The following is a 21,159-nucleotide window of genomic DNA, read 5'->3' as shown; positions in this document are numbered from 1 at the left end:
TTTTGATGATGGTCTTAAAAAACTGAAAACAGAGCTACCATATGATCTGGCAATCCCACTCCTGAGGATATAAACCATAATTCAATAAGATACATGCACCCCAATGTTCACTGCATCACTATTTACAATAGCCAAGACATGAAAGCAACCTAAGTGTCCACCGAGAGATGAATGGATAAAGATGTGGCACATATATACAATGGAATACTACTCAGCCATAAAAAAGAATGAAATAATGCCATTTGCAGCAAGATGGATGGACCTAGAGGTTATCATACTAAGTGAAGTAAGTCTGAGAAAGACAAATATCATATGATATCACTTATATGTGGAATCTAAAAAAATACAAATGAACTTATTTACAAAACAGAAACAGACTCACAAACATAGAGAACAAATTTATGGTTACCAAAGGGGAAACGTGGGAAGGAGGAATAAATTAGGAATTTGAGAGTAACAAACACACTACTATATATAAAATAGATAAACAACAAGGACCTACTGTATAACCCAGGGAACTATACTCAATATTTTTTAATAACCTATATGGGAAAAGAATCTGAAAAAGAATATAATATACATAAACTGAATCACTTTGCTGTACACCTGAAACTAACACAACACTGTAAATCAACTACACTTCAATTAAAAAAAAAAAAAGTTAATTGCATCAAAGACACAATGCCTACACCACAAGTAGCAGTTACCAAAGAGCAACTAATGCATACAAAACTCTGATAGATACACATTAGTCTTGAATAGCTAAATTAATACCTTGCCACTCAGTAGGTGTACTTCTGACTAGGACTTTCTGCATAACTTTTAAGATTTCTGGAAATGCAGAGTTTCAGGCTCTCCCTCAAAACTACTTAATTCCAGTCTTTGGGATTTTAACAAGATCCCCACGCAATTCCTATGTATATTAAAGTTTGAGAAGCACTGGCCTAAAACAGGAGTTGGCAAACTCTGTAAACAGCTAGCTAGTTAATGTTACATTTTGCAAGCCATTAGGTGACTGTTGTAACTATTCAACTATGCTGTTTATCATAAAGATAAAAAGGTCAATACATTAAGAAGGTATAATTAAAGATGTATAAGGCTTCCCTGGTGGCGCAGTGGTTGAGAGTCCGCCTGCCGATGCAGGGGACACAGGTTCGTGCCCCAGGCCAGGAGGATCCCACATGCCGCGGAGCGGCTGGGCCCGTGAGCCATGGCCGCTAAGGCTGCGCGTCCAGAGCCTGTGCTCCGCAACGGGAGGGGCCACAACAGTGAGAGGCCCGTGTACCGCACAAAAAAAAAAAAAAAAAAAAAAAAAAAATGTATATACACCTAGAAAGAGAGCCCCAAAATACATAAGGCAAGAAAATGAAAGAATTAAAATGAGAAGTACACAATTTAGTTAATTATAATGGAGATTTTCAATATCACTCTCTCAGAATTAGAAAATCAACAAGGATATAGATACATGAACATCACTACCAACCAACATAACCTAGCTGGTATTTATGGAACACTTTAATCAACAACATCAGGAACTTACTCTTTTAAAGTAAACACGATGTATTCTCGAGAATACAACACATGCCAGGCTACAAAACAAGTCTTAATAAAAGACTGAAATCAAACAAACTATGTTCTCCAATCACCTGGAATTAAATTAGAAATCAATAATAGAAAAAATGTGGGAAATCCCCCAAATATTAAACTATCACACAATAAACTTTTAACTTTAACATAGGTCAAAGAAGAAATTGCAAAGAAAATTAGAACATACCTTGTGAGACAGCATAGTCCTGTTTTAAGGATAGATATACAGGTCAATGGAACAAAAAAGAGAGCTCAGACACTGATTTTGGACAAAGGTGCCAAGGTAATTCAACATGGGAAATGATAGTCTTTTCAATAAATGGTGCTGGACCAATTAGAAAGCCATATTAAAAAAAAAATCCTTACTTCATACCATAACAAAAATTAACTCAAAATGGATCATATACCTAAATGTTAAAACTAAAATGATAAAACTACTGGAAGAAACTATAGGAGAAAAATCTTTGTGACCTAGGCCTAAGCAATGAATATCTTAGATGTGATCCTAAAAGCACAGCCCATAAAAGAAAAAGTTGGGGCTTCCCTGGTGGCGCAGTGGTTGAGAGTCCGCCTGCCGATGCAGGGGACACGGGTTCCTGCCACGGTCCGGGAAGATGCCACATGCTGCGGAGCGGCTGGGCCCGTGAGCCATGGCTGCTGAGCCTGCGCGTCCGGAGCCTGTGCTCCACAACAGGAGAGGCCACAGCAGTGAGAGGCCCGCGTACCGCAAAAAAAGAAAGAAAAAGTTGACAAACTGGACTTCATAAAGCTGAAAACTTGCACTCTTCAAAAGGTATCATTAAAGGGCTTCCCTGGTGGTGCAGTAGTTGAGAGTCCGCCTGCCGATGCAGGGGAACGGGTTCGTGCCCTGGTCCGGGAAGATCCCACATGCCGCGGAGAGGCTGGAACCGTGAGCCATGGCCGCTGAGCCTGCGCGTCTGGAGCCTGTGCTCCGCAACAGGAGAGGCCACAGCAGTGACAGGCCCGCGTACCACAAAAAAAAAAAAGTATCATTAAAAAAAAAGATAAGCCACACACTAGGAGAAAATATTTCCAGATCATATATCTGATAAAAAGGCTTGTATTCAGAATATAAAAAGAACGCTTAAAATTCAATCATAAGGAGAACTTCTGCTGCCAGTGTCCTTCTCCCCGCGATGAGCCACAGCCACCCACTGCCTCTGCAGGAGACCCTACAACACCAGCAGGATATCGAATCCCTAACAGGAGGACAGACTGGTTCTAAGGGGGCTGATCGACCGCTGTGTGGCTGACAGGGTCTTGGTGCTCGGTCGGGTGTCAGGCCTGAGCCTCTGAAGTGGGAGAGCCGAATTCAGGACACTGGACCACCAGAGACCTCCCGGCCCCAAGTAATATGAATCAGTGAGAGCGCTCCAAGAGATCTCCATCTCAATGCTAAGACCCAGCTCAACTCAACGACCAGCAAGCACCAGTGCTGAACACCCCATGCCAAACAACTAACAAGACAGGAATACAACCCCACCCATTAGCAGAGAGGCTGCCTAAAATCATAGTAAGTTCACAGACACCCCAAAACACACCACTGGACACAGTCCTGCCCACCAGAAAGACAAGATCCAGCCTCATCCACCAGAACACAGGCACCAATCCCCTCCACCAGAAAGCTTACATAACCCACTGAACCAACCTTACCCACCAGGGGCAGACACCAAAAACAATGGGAACTATGAACGTGCAGCCTGCGAAAAGGAGACCCCAAACACAGTAAGCTAAGCAAACTGAGGAGACACAGAAATATGCAGCAGATGAAGGAGCAAAGTAAAAACCCACCAGACCAAACAAATGAAGAGTAAATAGGCAGTCTACCTGAAAAAGAATTCAGAGTAATGATAGTAAAGATGATCCAAAATCTTGGAGATAGAATGGAGAAAATACAAGAAACGTTTAACAAGGACCTAGAAGAACTAAACAGCAAACAAACAGTAATGAACAACACAATAATGAAATTAAAAATTCTCTATAAGGAATCAACAGCAGAATAACTGAGGCAGAAGAACAGATAAGTGACCTGGAAGATAAAATAGTGGAAATAACTACTGCAGAGCAGAATAAAGAAAAAAGAATAGACGATAGTCACAGAGACCTCTGGGACAACATTAAATGCACCAACATTCAAATTATAGGAGTCCCAGAAGAAGAGAAAAAGAAAGGGTCTGAGAAAATATTTGAAAAGATTATAGTTGAAAATTTCCCTAATATGGGAAAGGAAATAAGTCGAGGATACGCACAGAGTCCCATACAAGATAAATCAAAGGAGAAACATGCCAAGATACATGTTAATAAAACTATCAAAAATTAAATAAGAAGAAAAAATATTAAAAGCAGCAAGAAAAAAAAAAAACATACAAGGGAATCCCCATAAGGTTAACAGCAGATCTTTCAGCAGAAACTCTGCAAGCCAGAAGGGAGTGGCAAGACATATTTAAAGTGATAAAAGGGAAAAACCTACAACCAAGATTACCCAGCAAGGATCTCATTCAGATTTGACAGAGAAATTAAAACCTTTACAGACAAGCAAAAGCTAACAGAATTCAGCATCACCAAACGAGCTTTACAACAAATGTTAAAGGAACTTCTCTAGGCAGGAAACAGAGAAGGAAAGGACCTACAATAACAAATCCAAAACAATTAAGAAAATGGAAATAGGAACATACATATCGATAATTACCTTAAATGTAAATGGATTAAATGCTCCAACCAAAAGACACAGGCTGAATGGATACAAAACCAAGACCCATATTTATGCTGTCAACAAGAGACCCACTTCAGACCTAGGGACACATACACACAGAAAGTAAGGGGATGGAAAAAGATATTCCATGCAAATGGAAATCAAAAGAAAGCTGAAGTAGCAATTCTCATATCAGACAAAACAGACTTTAAAATAAAAACTACTACAAGAGACAAAGAAGGACACTACATAATGATCAATGGATCGATCCAAGAAGAAGATATAACAATTGTAAATATTTATGCACCCAACCTAGGAGCACCTCAACACCTAAGGTAAATTCTAACGGCCATAAAAGAGGAAATTGACAGGAAGAGAGTCATAGTAGGGGACTTTAACACCCCACTTTCACCAACAGACAGACCATCCAAAATAAAAATAAATAAGGAAACACATGCTAAATTATACATTAAACAAGATGGACTTAAGTGATATTTATAGGACATTCCATCCAAAAACAACAGAATACACTTTCTTCTCAAGTGCTCATGGAACATTCTCCAGGATAGATAATATCTTGGGTCACAAATCACACCTTGGTAAATTTAAGAAAATCGAAATGGTATCAAGTACCTTTTCTGACCAAATGCTATAGGACTAGATATCAATTACAGGACAAAATCTTTAAAACATACAAACACATGGAGGCTAAACAATACGTTACTCAATAACCAAGAGATCACTGAAGAAATCAAAGAGGAAATCCAAAAGTACCTAGAAACAAATGACAATGTGGACACGACAACCCAAAACCTATAGGATGCAGCAAAAGCAGTTCTAAGAGGGAAGTTTATAGCAATACAATCCTACCTCAAGAAACAAGAAACATCTCAAACAAATAACCTAACCTTACATCTAAAGCAATTAGAGAAAGAATAACAAAAAAAACACCCAAAGTTATCAGAAGGGAAGAAATCATAAAGATCAGATGAGAAATAAATGAAAAAGAAATGAAGGACACAATAGCAAAGATCAATAAAACTAAAAGCTGGTTCTTTGAGAAGATAAACAAAATAGATAAACCATTAGCCAGACTCATCAAGAAAAAAGGGAGAAGACTCAGATCAACAGAATTAGAAATGAAAAAGGAGAACTAACAACTGACACCACAGAAATACACAGGATCATGAGAGATTACTACAAGCAACTATACGCCAATAAAATGGACAACCTGGAAGAAATGGACAAATTCTTAGAAAAGCACAACCTTCCGAGACTGAACCAGGAAGAAATAGAAAATATAAACGGACCACTCACAAGCACTGAAATTGAAACTGTGATTAAAAACCTTCCAACAAACAAAAGCCCAGGACCAGATGGCTTCACAGGCGAATTCTATCAAACATTTAGAGAAGAGATAACACCTATCCTTCTCAAACTCCTCCAAAGTACAGCAGAGGGAGGAATGCTCCCCAGCTCATTCTATGAGGTCACCATCACCCTGATACCAAAACCAGACAAAGATGTCACAGAAAAAGAAAGCTACAGGCCAATATCACTGACGAACATAGATGCAAATATCCTCAACAAAGTACTAGCAAACAGAATCCAACAGCACATTAAAAGGATCATACACCATGATCAAGTGGGGTTTATCCCAGGAATGCAAGGATTCTTCATTATATGTGAATCAATCAATGTGATACACCACAGTAACAAATCGAAGGATAAAAACCATATGATAATCTCAATAGATGCAGAAAAAGCTTTCAACAAAATTCAACACCATTTATGATAAAATCTCTCCAGAAAGTAGGCATAGAGGGAACTTACCTCAACATAATAAAGGCCAGATATGACAAACCCACAGCCAACATAGTCCTCAATGGTGAAAACTGAAACCATTTCCACTAAGATCAGGAACGAGACAAGGTTGCCCACTCTCACCACTATTATTCAACATTGCTTTGGAAGTTTTAACCACAGCAATCTGAGAAGAAAAAGAAATAAAAGGAATCCAAATTGGAAAAGAAGTAAAGCTTTCACTGTATGCAGATGACATGATACTATACACAGAGAATCCTAAAGATGCTACCAGAAAACTACTAGAGCTAATCAATGAATTTGGTAAAGTAGCAGGATACAAAATTAATGCACATAAATCTCTTGCATTCCTATACACTAATGATGAAAACTCTGAAAGAGTAATTAAGGAAACACTCCCATTTACCATTGCAACAAAAAGAATAAAATACCTAGGAATAAACCTACCTAAGAAGACAAAAGACCTGTATGCAAAAAACTGTAAGACACTCATGAAAGAAATTAAAGATGATACCAACAGATTGAGAGATAGACCATGTTCTTGGATTGGAAGAATCAACATTGTGAAAATGACTCTACTACCCAAAGCAATCTACAGATTCAATGGAATCCCTATCAAACTACCACTGGCATTTTTAAGAGAACTAGAACAAAAAATTTCACAATTTGTAGGGAGACACAAAGGACCCCGAATAGCCAAAGCAATCTTGAGAAAGAAGAACAGAGCTGGAGGAATCAGGCTCCCTGACTTCAGACTACACTACAAAGGTACACTAACCAAGACAGTATGGTACTGGCACAAAAACAGAAATACAGATCAATGGAACAAGATAGAAAGCCCAGAGATAAACACATGCACGTATGGTCACCTTATCTTTGATAAAGAAGGCAAGAATACACAATGAGGAAAAGACAGCCTCTTCAAAAAGTGGTGCTGGGAAAACTGGACAGCTACATGTAAGAGAATGAAATTAGAACTCTCCCTAACACCATACACAAAAACAAACTCAAAATGGATTAAACACCTAAATGTAAGGGAGACACTATAAAACTCTTAGAGGAAAACATAGCAGAACACTCTATGACATCAATCACAGCAAGATCCTTTTCGACCCACTTCCTAGAGAAATGGAAATAAAAACCAAAAAAATGGGATCTAAGAAACTTAAAAGCTTTTGCACAGCAAAGTAAAACATAAACCAGACGCAAAGACAACCCTCAGAATGGGAGAAAATATTTTCAAACAAAGCAACTGACAAAGGATTAACCTCCAAAATATACAAGCAGCTCATGCAGCTCAATATCAAAAAAACAGACAACCCAATCCAAAAATGGGCAGAAGACCTAAGTAGACATTTCTTCAAAGAAGATATACAGATTGCCCACAAACACATGAAAAGATGCTCAACATCACTAATCATTAGAGAAATGCAAATCAAAACTACAATGAGGTATCACTTCACACCAGTAAGAATGGCCATCATTAAAAAATCTACAAACAACAAATGCTGGAGAGGGTGTGGAGAAAAGGGAACCCTCTTGCACTGTTGGTGGGAATGTAAACTGATACAGCCAGTATGGAGAACAGTATTGAGGTTCCTTAAAAAACTAAAAATAGGACTACCATATGACCCAGCAATCCCACTGCTGGGCATATACCCTGAGAAAACCATAATTCAGAAAGAGTCATGTACCACAATGTTCACTGCAACTCTATTTACAATAGTCAGCATGTGGAAGCAACCTAAGTGTCCATCGACAGATGAATGGATAAAGAAGATGTGGCACATACATACAATGGAATATTACTCAGCCATAAAAAGATATGAAATTGAGTTGTTTGTAGTGAGGTGGATGGACCCAGAGTCTGTCACAGAGAGTGAAGTAAGTCAGAAAGAGAAAAGCAAATACTGTAAGTTAACACATGTATATGGAATCTAAAAAAAAAAAAAGGTTCTGATGAACGTAGGGACAGGACAGGAATAAAGACGCAGACGTAGAGAATGGACTTGAGGACACAGGGAGGGAGAAGAGTAAGCTGAGACGAAGTGAAGAGTAGCATTGACATATATACACTACCAAATGTAAAACAGATAGTGGGAAGCAGCCGCATAGCACAGGGAGATCAGCTGGGTGCTTTGTGACCACCTAGAGGGGTGGGATAGGGAGGGTGGGAGGGAGACGCAAGAGGGAGGAGATATGGGGATATATGTATATGTATAGCTGATTCACTTTGTTATACAGCAGAAACTAAGACACCATTGTAAAGCAATTATACTCCAATAAAGATGTTTAAAAAAATTCAATCATAAGAAGACAACCCAATTTAGATCAAAAAAAGATCTGAATAGATACTTCAGCAAAGGTAAGTGAATGACTAATACACACATTAAAGATACTCAACATCATTAGTCATTAGAGACACGCAAATTAAAATCACAATTAGATACCACTCCACACCTATCTCAAGTAGATAAACTTTAAGAAACAGTTGACTGGAAGGTGAGAATCTGGAAACTGTCTTAAAATTATCTTTGCTGACAGACTCATTGGAAAGCTTCTGTGTATCTCCAGTAGTACACACACCATGTTTAAGACCACTTGTATGAGAAAACAAGAATTTGGTGACTTACAAAATATTTGGTTTCAGGATTTGATGATTAGAAAGGTGTCAAGCATGAATGAGGCTGATTTGGAATTAAAAAAATGTCGGGCTGGGAAAGGAGCTAACAGGAAGGAGAGAAGAGAGGAAGAGGAATGAGAACTCTTGGTAGAGTTCTCATCCATCATCATCGTTCTGATAGTCCCTAGCACTGGCAAATAGAGTAAGATATCCTCAGGCAACACCCATGATTTTTTCTTTTTTAATCATCTGGTTGACTCCCACACAGGCTCCATGCCCTAGCCCACAATGACTAAAATGTACCATTCCCAGGCAAGTCTCCACATCTCCTCTTCAGACACTCACATCGACAAATCACTCTGCTGCAACTGGTGCAAAGCAGAGAACTGCACCAAGCAAAATTCACCTTCATTTTTGCCCTACATCACAACCTAATGTACCCAAATTACAGTATTTGTGACACTGTAATAATAATTATTGGTTTACGTGCCTTGCCTCTTCCGCCTCCCATTAGAGATTGTGCCTTCTTTAATGACGGAGACATTTTTTACTCATCTCAAGATCTTCAGCACCAGTACAGTACCTGATATACAGTACAGTCAATAAATGTTCAGAGAATGGAAGACTGATATAAACTACAGATATAAACTCTAGCCATATAGTTTGAATGTCTTTGTCTACAAAAGACCTTTTTTTAAAAAAAAACAAAAACATATTGTGGGAAGCAAATGTATTGTAAAACTAGTTTTTTTCTTTCTTAGGAGAGGCTCTAATCTGTAATTAAGAATCTGATATGTTATTATATAACTAATCACCTTTTACATAAAATCTTAGGAAAATGACTATATAGAAGAAATGTAATGAGGAGACCAATGGACTAGACAGAAGCTAGGTAACCTAGTTCTGGCTAGTACCAGTGACTCTGGATATGTTTTCTGGCTTTCAGTTTCCTCATGTGTAAAGTGAAAAAATTAAAGAACAATCTCTAAGCACCCTTCAAATGTTAATATTCTAAGGATCTTTAATCCATGAGTGTTTCATTAATGAACAATAAGAAGGCAGGAGGCATGTCACATGCTGAGTATTCCTAATATTCTGGTTCTTCTTGCTAGAAAGCAAGTGAAATTATCCTGTCAATATTCATTCAGTACTTCAATTCCAGGAACAAAATTAAGTAAGTGCCCCACCATCTACTTCTGAAATCAGGAACTTGACCTTTCAATTCTAATAATTCAACTCTTGAAGCAAGCATTTAATCACATATCATAGGCACTGACATAATAAACAAACTGTAAGCTTACCTGCCAGGAAACTGCTCCCAAAATTGCTGTTGCAAGAAGACTAAAAAAAACTAACTGCTCTGAAATTAAGCAAAAGTGGCGCATCCCTTTGGATGCCATGATTCGATCTAGGTTATTGTTATCTACCCTGTGAGTAAAATATACTTTATGGCAGTCATTTAATTTGGAATGGAATCCCCAAAGAGTTAAAAGAAAAATAATATGGCAAATCATCCAGAATATTCCAAAAATGGAAAAGCCTGGTATTACAAAATACCAGAGATGAGTGTCTCTAAGTTTAAATGCTGAAAGAATGAAAAATGTAAGCTCAATCATCCCAGTGAAAACAACAGAAAGTCTTCTGCAAATTCTTCCACGGTACAAATAGGGTTTCCACCTTTCAGTCACTGAAAGTCCACTAAAATAAATGTCAAGGAAAGGATCAGTTATCAGGCAAATAAAAAAACATGCAAAAGCAACTGGATTTTGGGGAGTTTCCAATGCGGAGAAAAACAGCAAGACTGCAAAAATAACTAAGTTTGGAATAGCTAGAAAAGACTTCATTCTCAGGTCAATAATCAGCATGGCCAAAGCTACAACAAGTAAAATGACACTCAGAGACTTTTCCACCAACATAGTTGTGCTGGCAATGGCAAATCCAACAAGTTCCAGAAATTCAACTGTGGTTAGTAAGGTGGGTCGATGACGGACATAACCAGAAATTCTCTCCACCAAAGAGCATAGTATCCTTAATACTATGGAAGTTAGAAGCAAATATTTGGTTGATTCTTCTTTCACATCATTTTTAAAGGATGAATTATCAAGAAAACACAGGAGGCCAAGCAAGAATCCAAACCAAAGATTGGATAGACTTAAACTTGCTGCTTCCATTGAAAAATAATAATAGAGTATGCTGGCAATTCCAAGAACAAAAAGACCAAGAATAAAAATTACCAAAATTAAGGAATTTGCTGTTTTTTCCCATCTTACATAAAGACCTAAGCATATAGCAACCAGTAGATTAATTCTGGCTAAATAGCCAAGATAACGCACTGAAGAATGCATGTTCACTTCTCTGTTTACTTCTTCCAGTCTTGTCATTGCTAAATAGAGACAATGACTAAAGCAATAACGCAGTGATTTACACATTAATCTGTCAATCTGGGCTTTCTCCCCACGTTACAAAAATTAACTGCTTGTATTTCATCCAGCAAATCCAATGTTTCTGTAACTCCTACTTCAGCATTTTCTCTGGTGGAATTTGTTTGTAGTGATCTAAAAAGAAGAAAAAATATTTCGTTGTTAATTTTATGTAATTTTCCTTTCACATGTATCTTCCTTATACAAAATAATGAATAAGTGAGAAATAAAGTTTGTTCTGAAACCCAGCTTAAAATGTGACTTGTGTGTATCTTAATGGTAATTGTCTCTGGCTTAAAAACTCTGCAGTTTATCCAAACAAAAATGGAGATTTTTTTCTACTCATCCTATGCTAGGATTGTATGACTAAGTCACCATCAATGAAACTGTTTTTCCAGAGATGGTGAGGAATTCACATAATTCATTTTTACTCCGATATGTGGTTTTTCAACAACACGCAAAGATGAGATATTCAACTTAGCTTAGATGTAGCAGATGCGTCTGGCACAAGGGAAAGCTACTCAATTCTTAAATGAAACAAGGGACCTCATCATTACCTCTAATTTGAAAAGCATCAGTATCCAATAATAGCAACCATTACTACCTGCCTAAAATCATCTACATCTTTTTACCAGTCACCTCTAAAATGCGATGAAATCTTAATCTAACAGTGTTTAACTAATAAACTTATTAGAAGATTAACTGTATTAAAGTTACTCAGTCACTAAAGTTGATCCATAATTCTCCCTGTACTTTTTCCTCTACTAAATTACTTTGATTATCAAACCTACAATCTTTGTAGCAAACCAATTCTGGACCTTTCTAGTCAAAACTGTAAAGTTGGAATGCTGACCAATATTTATTGTAAGGTAAATTTTTAAAACTATAATTTTACTTTTAAAAAGTTACCACAATTATTTGTCAAAGAACCCAGATAATTATTTCAATCTTAAGTGCCCCTTCAAGTTGCACTTCAAACATGATGTAGTCAAAAAATGATTTAACTATCTACTACATAATTCTTCAAATTTTCTAGTATGCTATTTCAGAAGAAATGATCCATGCAATGGCTCAGGGTCACACTGAATATCCATAGAGAACTCAATCAATAAAAACTCAAAAAGTAACTAGTTTGTGATCAGCTTATTTATACTTTCTAATAGCAGGACACTAAAAGAAAGACCCAAGAGAAATATGAGATAACTTGGAATTAACTCTTAGTTACCCATTTAGCTGGAAAAGAATGTCACCAGGTGACAGCTTTAGGGTCTCTGGGAGGTTCCAAGTATTATTACTAATTTACATGTTCAACATGTATATTTTTTACAGCTAAGTTTATTTAATTAACTAAGAATGCTAATTTTTCCTCAATTACATTTTCATTCAATCATTTCTTAAGAAACCACACACCACTAAAGAAAATATCTTCCTTGGTATATTTAGGTTTTATCTTTTTACTTAAGAAACTGATAGTATCTAGAGTATGTTGCATTTTTTTAAACATTACTTCTATGTGTTATATAATCATTCAACAAATATGTTGGAATATATGTCCTCAAAAGGTCGATGGTACAGTCTGGGCTCAGATGACTGAACACTGTTGGAGAAAAAAAATCACACACTAGACTAAATGGTTGCCACTCAACTCATGAGACATAGTTCTGTGTTTCTCTGGTCAACACACTCTCATTCTCTGTGATTATGCAAACCTCTTTTCCCTATCCTCAAATCTCTGACATCCACTTCCCACCAAATTCTCACCAGATGACTTTGCCTCCAATGAAGTCATCAGTAGGGAGCTTACCTGAGTTTCCAACACCACAAACTCACCTCTATCTACATTTCCTGATTCAAGAAAGGAAGGCTGTCCCTTCCCTATCTAAGGCTACATATTTTAGCCACACACGTATCCCTTCCCCTCTGCCTCTTCCAGAACTTCACACTCTCTCCTCTCTCTTTAAACTCCAACTCTTCTCTTATCCATTGACACAACCATTTGCAAAGCTCTTTTTAAAAAATGATACCAGGGCTTCCCTGGTGGTGCAGTGGTTGAGAGTCCGCCTGCCGATGCAGGGGACACGGGTTCGTGCCCCGGTCCGGGAAGATCCCACATGCCGCGGAGCTGCTGGGCCCGTGAGCCATGGCCGCTGAGCCTGCGCGTCTGGAGCCTGTGCTCCGCAACGGGAGAGGCCACAACAGTGAGAGGCCCGCGTACAACAAAACAAAACAAAACAAATCAAAAAATGATACCAAAAAAAAAAAAAAACATACAGAAACAACAAACAAAACTAAACAATCCTCACTAATCCTCATCTCCTCTTCCAAGTTCAATCTTCGGTCCTCTTGACAGCCAATATTTGACTGCTTTACTTCTCATACCAACTAAACAGTGGTTTCCACCACACAACAACAAACTGCTCTGCCAAGTTCTAAAATAACCTGCAAATTCCTAAATCCCATGGGTTCTTTTCACTCATTATCTTGCACATTCCTCAAACAACCTTTGACGTTTTTGATTCCTTTCACCTTCTGAAACCTGCCCTTCCTTTAGCTTCCAAAGACCAGACTCCAGATTTTCTTCCTAACTCACTGATCTCTCCTCTCTGTCTCCTTGCAGGGTTTTCATTCTGAATCTATCCTTTGGATGTTCAATCCCAAGCCTAGGCTCTTCTCTCACTATACACTTAAACACATATGTATAAACCTACCTGACAGAAATAAAAGCACTAGCTCGGTTCTGCACTGAGGTAAAAGCTTAGAAAAAGGTAAAGGAAAACACGTAAATAATAAAGTACAGCACATTCATAGCATGGAATATATGCAGCCACCCTGTTATAGGCCAAAACCAACATGACAGAATATTATTTTTAAATAGCTAATTTACAAGTCTTTTCCCATTCTGACCTTCTTCAAAAGACAAACAGCCTGAATCAGAGTAAAACAACAAAGCACTGCAAACCTTTTCAGTGGGTCTGCCATCACTAATGATTCAGTAGGAAATTCCTTGAGAGGCAGATAAAAAAGGAGCACAGAAGAGTCAATCTGAATACCAGAAAAGTTAACTAACAACTGCCAGAGTCTGTTTTATAAAATCCTATGTACTACTCTAAACCCTCTTCTCCTTCACCACCTGTATGTAATCGTCACCCAAGTCTTGTCCACTCTTTTTCCTGCACACCTCTTAAATGTATCTACTTCTTTTCATCCTCAAGGTCACAATCCCAGTTCTGGCCACCATCATCTCATGGTTGAATGTCTCCTTGCATCCACTCTTGCCCTTCTCCAAGAAGTATCTTTTTTTAAAGCCAAAATTTGTCACATCATTCTGTTACGTAAAAGCCCCCAGCGGCTTCCCATCACTCTAAGCAACAAAGTCTAAACTCCTTAAAATGCCTTATAACACTCTCCTCATTGGATATGCATAATTCTCCTGCCTCATCTCTTACCATTCTTCCTCTTGAACTTGTATTCTAGCCATACGGACCTTTCAATTCTGAACCATACTAATGCTATTCCCTCTCCAGGTGCACTGCTTTCCCTCCTCTTGGCCCCATCCCAGTCCTCACACCTGGCTCACTCCTATTCTTTACTCTTTACACCTCAGCTTAAATGATTTTCTTAGGGCAATCACCTTGACTCATTTATATGATCCATGTACTTCCTCTGTAACAGCAAAATATTGACCATCAACTGTTTAAAATCTGCATTCCCCATTAGATCAAAAGGTCTCTGAAAGTCTGTCTTCGATACTGTACACCAGTATTGAAGACAATACTGTTTAGCAGAAAGTTCGACACCAAGTAGGTATTCAACACGTACTTGTTGAAGAAATAAAGAGTGATGCAGAAATAACTATATTTAACAACAATGCCAATCAGTTATAGGGCACGTATTAATATACAAAGAGTAAACGAGCTAATTGGTTTGCTTCTCTCTCGGCCTTATGCCAGCCTTCACTTAATTCATCCAAATTCCTCCAAACCAACAAGTTCTCTTTCATGTCCTACTTCTAGGGAATCCAAGACACACTATATCACGTGCAACGTCTTTAGACTCAGAAACTATTTCTGTCCCATCTAGGGGAAGTGTCAAAAGCTGAAAGAACATACTGAGCACCCAGGGTCGGGGAATTCCAGTGCTTCGGTTCTATGAATTCATGATAATAACTCTTTGGACCCATCTCATACAAGGAGAATGGCACCTCGAATACTAAATCCCTCAGCAATAGGGCAGCAATAACAATTCTTCTTCCATTCTGCCTCCTCCTAGCAAGATGTGGGAGGCCCAAGAAGAAGCCTCGCTGTTGTCGACCATAATCCAGCTGAGTGGGGAACTGCTGGGGGATACGGAGAGGCGCCCCGCCTTCCATCCTCCACACCACACCATCAACTTCTCTCTGGGCAGGTATCCCTACCTCCGCCCCGGGAGGCCGGCTGGGCGGAGCTTGGGGCCCGCACCACTCTGAGCCCTGGGCGGTGACTGTGCCCAGGTCTCACCGCCTCGCCAGTGACCCTCTCGCCCACCTACCTGACTCGGCCGCTGCTACCAACTCTCTCAACCCTCGGAGTCGGCGCTGGGGCCAGCACGGTAAAGGGAGGGCCCTTGCGGCTGAGCCTGCGACTCGGAGCGGGGAGGCGGGACTCCAGGGGAGTCGAGGGCCAGAGGCCGCACGCTCTAGCACAGGCCAGTCTCGTCGGAAACTTTCTCCGTTACTGGCCCGGTTACGGCCGCCATATTCCCGCCGCCGGATCCGCGACGGTACGGAACGCCGCCGGGGTCAAGCGGCACGACGCGCTTCCTCCCTGAGAGCCGGCCCAGGCCCTGCCCCCCTCCCCGCCCAAACCCTCCGAGCCGCCGCGGACCCAGGTGCGTTCGGCGCTGCGCGAGCGCAAACGGCCCCACCTGGGGTACAAGCTGCCGCCTTCCTGGACCTGGAATGGGCGGCGAACAGGAAGCTGGAAGACCACGAAGGATCAGGTCGACCGTGTCCATCAAGCCTCTAGGCCGCCACCTCGGGCTTGACCGAGACCGGGGCAAAGCGGCCGGGCCGGCCGGCCACACAAGAACAGTAGATACTGCAGGAGGCGTTGCTGCTCTTTAATACCTATCGCATAATATATGGCTTTGTGTCCACTGACCAGCTAAAAGCTCAAGCTCCTTAGGCTCGCCTTCAAAGCCCTCCTCGCCTCCTTTTCTAATTAAGACTTCCTTTCATAAACCGCCTGGGTCTTTACTCCGCCGACAACGCTAAGCTCCCCCAGTCCTGACCCAATTCCATTACCCCTCTCCCCCCGCCCCCCGTCCCTTACACGTTCACCGGCCCCGCATCCTGAGGGTCCTTCACATTCCAGGGCTAATTCTTCTTTGTATCTGAACGCACTGAATAAACATAAGGGGATATTCCTCGGCAGCGTTTCACAACAGCTGTGGAGCTGATGATTTTGGGGTTTGAATTCTGGTTTCTCCCCTCCCTATGTGCCACCTAGGTTTCTCCATCTAAGAAATGGTAACAAAACCTTCTTTGCAAAGGAAGGAAACCTTCCTTCTATGTTGTGAATATTCAGTAAAACATTTTTTTTTCTGGCATCATAAGGTAGGCCCTCAAAAAGTATGAATTCCCCCTCCCTCTCCAAGAAGCCCTTCCTGCCTGCCAGCCTTCTGTCCCTACCATAATTTTCTACTGTTCATAGCACTTAGCGAGGTCAGTCTCTATGAACCCCAGTTCCCTCATATGTAAGTAGAATGCTAATAATACCTACCTTACAGGGTTGTTGTAGGGATTAAATAAGATGATGTATGTAAAAATTACCTTAGGGCTTCCCTGGTGGCGCAGTGGTTGAGAGTCCGCCTGCCGATGCAGGGGACACGGGTTCGTGCCCCGGTCCGGGAAGATCCCACATGCCGCGGAGCGGCTGGGCCCGTGAGCCATGGCCGCTGAGCCTGCGCGTCCGGAGCCTGTGCTCCGCAACGGGAGAGGCCACAACAGTGAGAGGCCCGCGTACCACAAAAAATAAAATAAAAATTATCTTAAAACCTTTAGATGGTTTATCTCCTTTGGGATAAAGCACAACAACAGACTATACAGCAGCTTGACCTCCAACTGAAACAGTAGGGAAGGGGGCAGGGCACAACCTTTAAAAGAATGACATAGCCGTAGGACATGACAAAAACTGGTTAGAACCAACTAGGTCCAAGATGGCAGAAGATTTGACTTCCAGTGGACCTTGAGCCTCATTATTCGCTCATTGTAATACATCAGCGGGCTAAATGACACACCCACAGGTGCCATGACAGTTCTGAGGTCAACCATAAAAGGTCAAAAAGTGGGCCGTGGCCCAACTCCTGGAAATCTCCACCCCTTCCCCAAAATGACTGGAATAATTCTGCCACTAATTAGCCTTTGAAATTACCCAGCCCATAAAAACTAACCACCCCATATTTCGGGGCCTCTCGCCTTCTGAGATGACCCACACTCTTTCTGTGGAGTGTGTTTCTCTCTAAGTAAATTCACTTCTTACCTATCACTTTGTCTCTCACTGAATTCTTTCTGCAAGGAGACATCAAGAACCTGAGCTTCTTTAAGTTCTGAGACCAGGTGTGTGATCTCAACTAAAAGACGGTGGGTTCAGGTCCCAATCTGGGTTCCGGCTGGGTTGAAGTCCCAATCTGAGTTGCATGATTTCACCACCACACTCCCCCAACTCTGCACCCTAGCCTGCTTCCATTTCCTCAAATGCAGGGACATGTCCAGTTTTGCTCACCATTAAATAGGCCTACGTGGTGCCTGATATATAGTTGGTACTTAAATATTTGTTAAATGAAATAATAGAACAGAGTAGGTCCTCTCCTCCCACTTATTTTCTATTAGTGTCTTCTATATTCTTGTTCTATTTCCCCTAACAGAGTATGAATTTCTTCATTTTCATTTCATAGATGGTGAGGGGTTGGAGTGGACAGCACGTCTATAAGTGATGAAGCACCCTCAGACTCAGATTTCTCATTTGTAAATGAAAATTTTGTGTTTGATTCTTTCCAGACTCCTGTCTAACTCTAAATTCAATCAGTACCCAGCTCCCAAATCTGTAACTCTGTTTCTCTGGGGAATACAGCGTCACATTTCCAACTACCTGCTAGATGTTTCTACGTGAATATATTGTCCTCACTTCTAATTCAACTTGCCTTTAATGGATTCCCACCTGAACCCTGTTTCCATGTGTGGTGAATTCTCCCCTGTTGACTGAAAAAAATGCACAACCTAAAAGTTGAGAATTATGTTTTATCTGGCAGACAAAACAGGGGACTTAAGCCCAGGACACAGTCTCAGATTGCTCTGAGAGACTGCTCCAAAGAGGTAAGGGAGGAGCCTCGATATATAGGAGTTTTCACAACAAAGACCAAGTAATCGGAATTTCAAAAGATTAGTGTTAATTAAAGAAAACCAGACATCTCAAGTTAATGAATTTAACACTTTTCTATGTATGGGAAGATGCAATAGTCTGGGCTTACTGAAATCATTTCTTTGATATGTACATCAGCTACCTTGAGCCAGTATCCTGTGTTTTCCCATCCTGCGTCTCCTCAGGTCTCACCTTCCGGGGGTGGGGAGGGACCTGTAATTTGATGGCTGCAACATTCTTTGTTTACTGACATGGCAGCCAACATTTTTCACTCACCCCCCCCAACCTTACAAGTCTAGTAGCTGAAACTGAAATGCCAAGTATTTACTCAACCAATCATGAGCACCAGCTGGAAGCTATTGACTCAAAAAAGCAGGCACAGAAAGCTATGCTCCCTGGGTAACTGCAGGAATGAAGCAAGGTAAGCTCCTGGGGCAGTAGTGAGAGTGGTGATGGTGGCTGTGAAATGGTTAATGTGTGTGGAAGGCACAGAACAGGCAAGACTAAGAGAAAGTAACAGGGCTATTAAAGCCTATTTGCTAAGACAAATAATACTATGTGTTATATCCCTACTATGTGACAAGATTGTATTACTTGCTTTATATAAATTGTTTTTAAACCTATCTTCAACACAGCAAAATGTGTGGATTAAGAAATAAGTCCTGAGGAAATTTGCCCAAGATGTCATAGTATTTAATGGTGGAAACCTATCTGGATATAAAGTCATTGGGCAGTAGTTGGAATAATGTATCCCTTACACAAATTAAGAAACTGCTGGAGTACCACTTCTCTTGTGGAGTTGAAAGATATCAATTAGCTAAGTCTTCCTTTTTAGTATGTAGTAAAGGTAATGATGGCTTACAAACTTAAATTATTTTATTGGCAATGAGAGAGAGGTGGGGATTGGATGTCACAGAGACATGGTGAGAACGGATCTGAGATTAAGATACAAGAAATCTAAATGGGTAGGAGTAAGCAAGCAGGGGGAGGGGGGAAGTTACTTAGTATTGATCTAAGCTACATTTTATACAAACCAATTCAGACTTTTCTGAAGTATAAATTGAGCTATATCCTGATTCTGAGAATACATTAAGTAATAAACAATATAAAACAGACCTAGACCTTCTCCCCTCCCCCGAAAAAAAATTCATAAACTAAGTATTGGCAGTGAAGCTGTGTCATCTCGCTTGCATTCTATAAAGTAAAATGAATTCATCTGCAAATATTTATTGATCACCTGTTTGTGCAAGGCACTTTTCTCAGCTGAAGATACAGAATAGGATGGAAGAGGGCCTTGCCCATATGTATAGACAAACAAGGAAAAGGATAAACTTCAGATAGAGTGATGCAGAGACTACTTTAGATTATGTGGACTGGGGAGATCCTCCTGAGGAGGTGACATGCAAGCTAAGATCTGATTAGCAAAAATCAGCTAGCCATGCAAATCCAATATAAGAGGGAGAAATTCTAGGCAGAGGGACTAGCTGTTGCAAAGGTGAGCACAGGCTGGGTTCTCCCTTGCCCCACCCTCAGGGGGTTAACATTGGAGGTGAAGGAGAGAGTGTAGGAGGTTGAATTGGGAGCGGCAGGGAGGGGCATAATTTATATTTGGTACTTCCATGATGAGAGATACCCGTATTTAATTGCATCTAGATTGGTTATGAACAGTGTGCCATAATCACATGAACAGATTTCAATGATATGTATCACCAAATGCAGCAGTGCCAGAATATACTATTCTTCAATTTTAAAGTTTTTCTTGCTTCATATTAATGCAAATGTATTTCTTTTTTTCTTAAGTTACATTGTTAGCTCTGAAGAGCACAACAGACACCTATTCCTTACAGTACCTAGTCTAGTGTAATACTATAGTAATGAAGCCTCAAATGATGAATCAAGCAGGACTAAGGAGATGGTTTGTGACATTCTAACTCCCATTCTATAGCTCATTCCAGTTGGCATCATTCTCCAGGCCACTGGGGTCCCTCCTACCTTGATAATACTTCTGGTCACACAAGATCCAGAGCTTTTCCTATCAAAATGTTATCTTAACTTTTAAATTCCCAGGTCTCTAATTTTCCACAGTAACCTGCACTCTGGTACTTTAATCTGTGCTAATATTTCAATGGGATTGAAAAACATAAAAGCTCCTTTTCACAGTCAAGCCATTAGACCCTCTTTCTGTCTCAGGTCTCTTTCCTAAGCATCTTTCTACTTGCAGGCAGGCTCATTTAGCCTGCTTACCTCTCTTCTTGCCAGCAATCATGCATCTACTTTACTTCTAGGCCTGGCTTTGCGAATGTTATCTCTTAGATTCCTAGTGAAAAGGCCTGTGGCGATTTAAAAACTATAATTGTTTCTGGATGACTTTATCTTTCCTACATACTTTAGCCTGTCTCAGCAAACTCTCTCCAAACAGGGGATATGTTACAGGACAAGAGTTTGAGGGAGAACTAAATTAATACTGGCCATGGCCATGTTTGTATTCTTTTTCCTTGGTAGAAGGCAATGGGAATAGCTAGAGTGGCATTAGTTAACTCTAGGAAAGATTTGTAGGTCTAGGGAATAAATGTAAATGACTTACATGTGGATTCC

The 21,159-nt window shown here is 40.3% G+C and overlaps 1 protein-coding gene across 3 annotated transcripts in view; it reads right to left on the bottom strand.

Annotated features, from left to right (window-relative positions):
- Positions 1-15,835, bottom strand: part of TMEM168 (transmembrane protein 168) — a 53,081-nt gene extending 37,246 nt beyond the window's left edge. Inside the window, exons 1-2 of one of the 3 annotated variants that reach the window (XM_004269879.4) lie at positions 15,695-15,835; positions 10,049-11,302 (exon numbers count right to left, since the gene is read on the bottom strand). In XM_004269879.4, coding sequence (XP_004269927.1) covers positions 10,049-11,176 — 1,128 coding nt within the window. In that variant the 5' untranslated portion in view covers positions 11,177-11,302; positions 15,695-15,835. Of the gene's footprint in view, positions 1-10,048; positions 11,303-14,798; positions 14,936-15,694 lie in introns of those variants that run through there. The other 2 variants (XM_049715217.1, XM_049715216.1) reach the window with 2 other exon arrangements.
- Positions 15,836-21,159: the final 5,324 nt, after the last annotated feature.

The sequence above is a fragment of the Orcinus orca genome, chromosome 9 (genome assembly GCF_937001465.1).
Source record: "Orcinus orca chromosome 9, mOrcOrc1.1, whole genome shotgun sequence".
Lineage (NCBI taxonomy): Eukaryota > Metazoa > Chordata > Mammalia > Artiodactyla > Delphinidae > Orcinus > Orcinus orca.
Note: the sequence above shows the minus strand (reverse complement) of the source record. Positions and strands in the feature narration are given on the sequence as shown.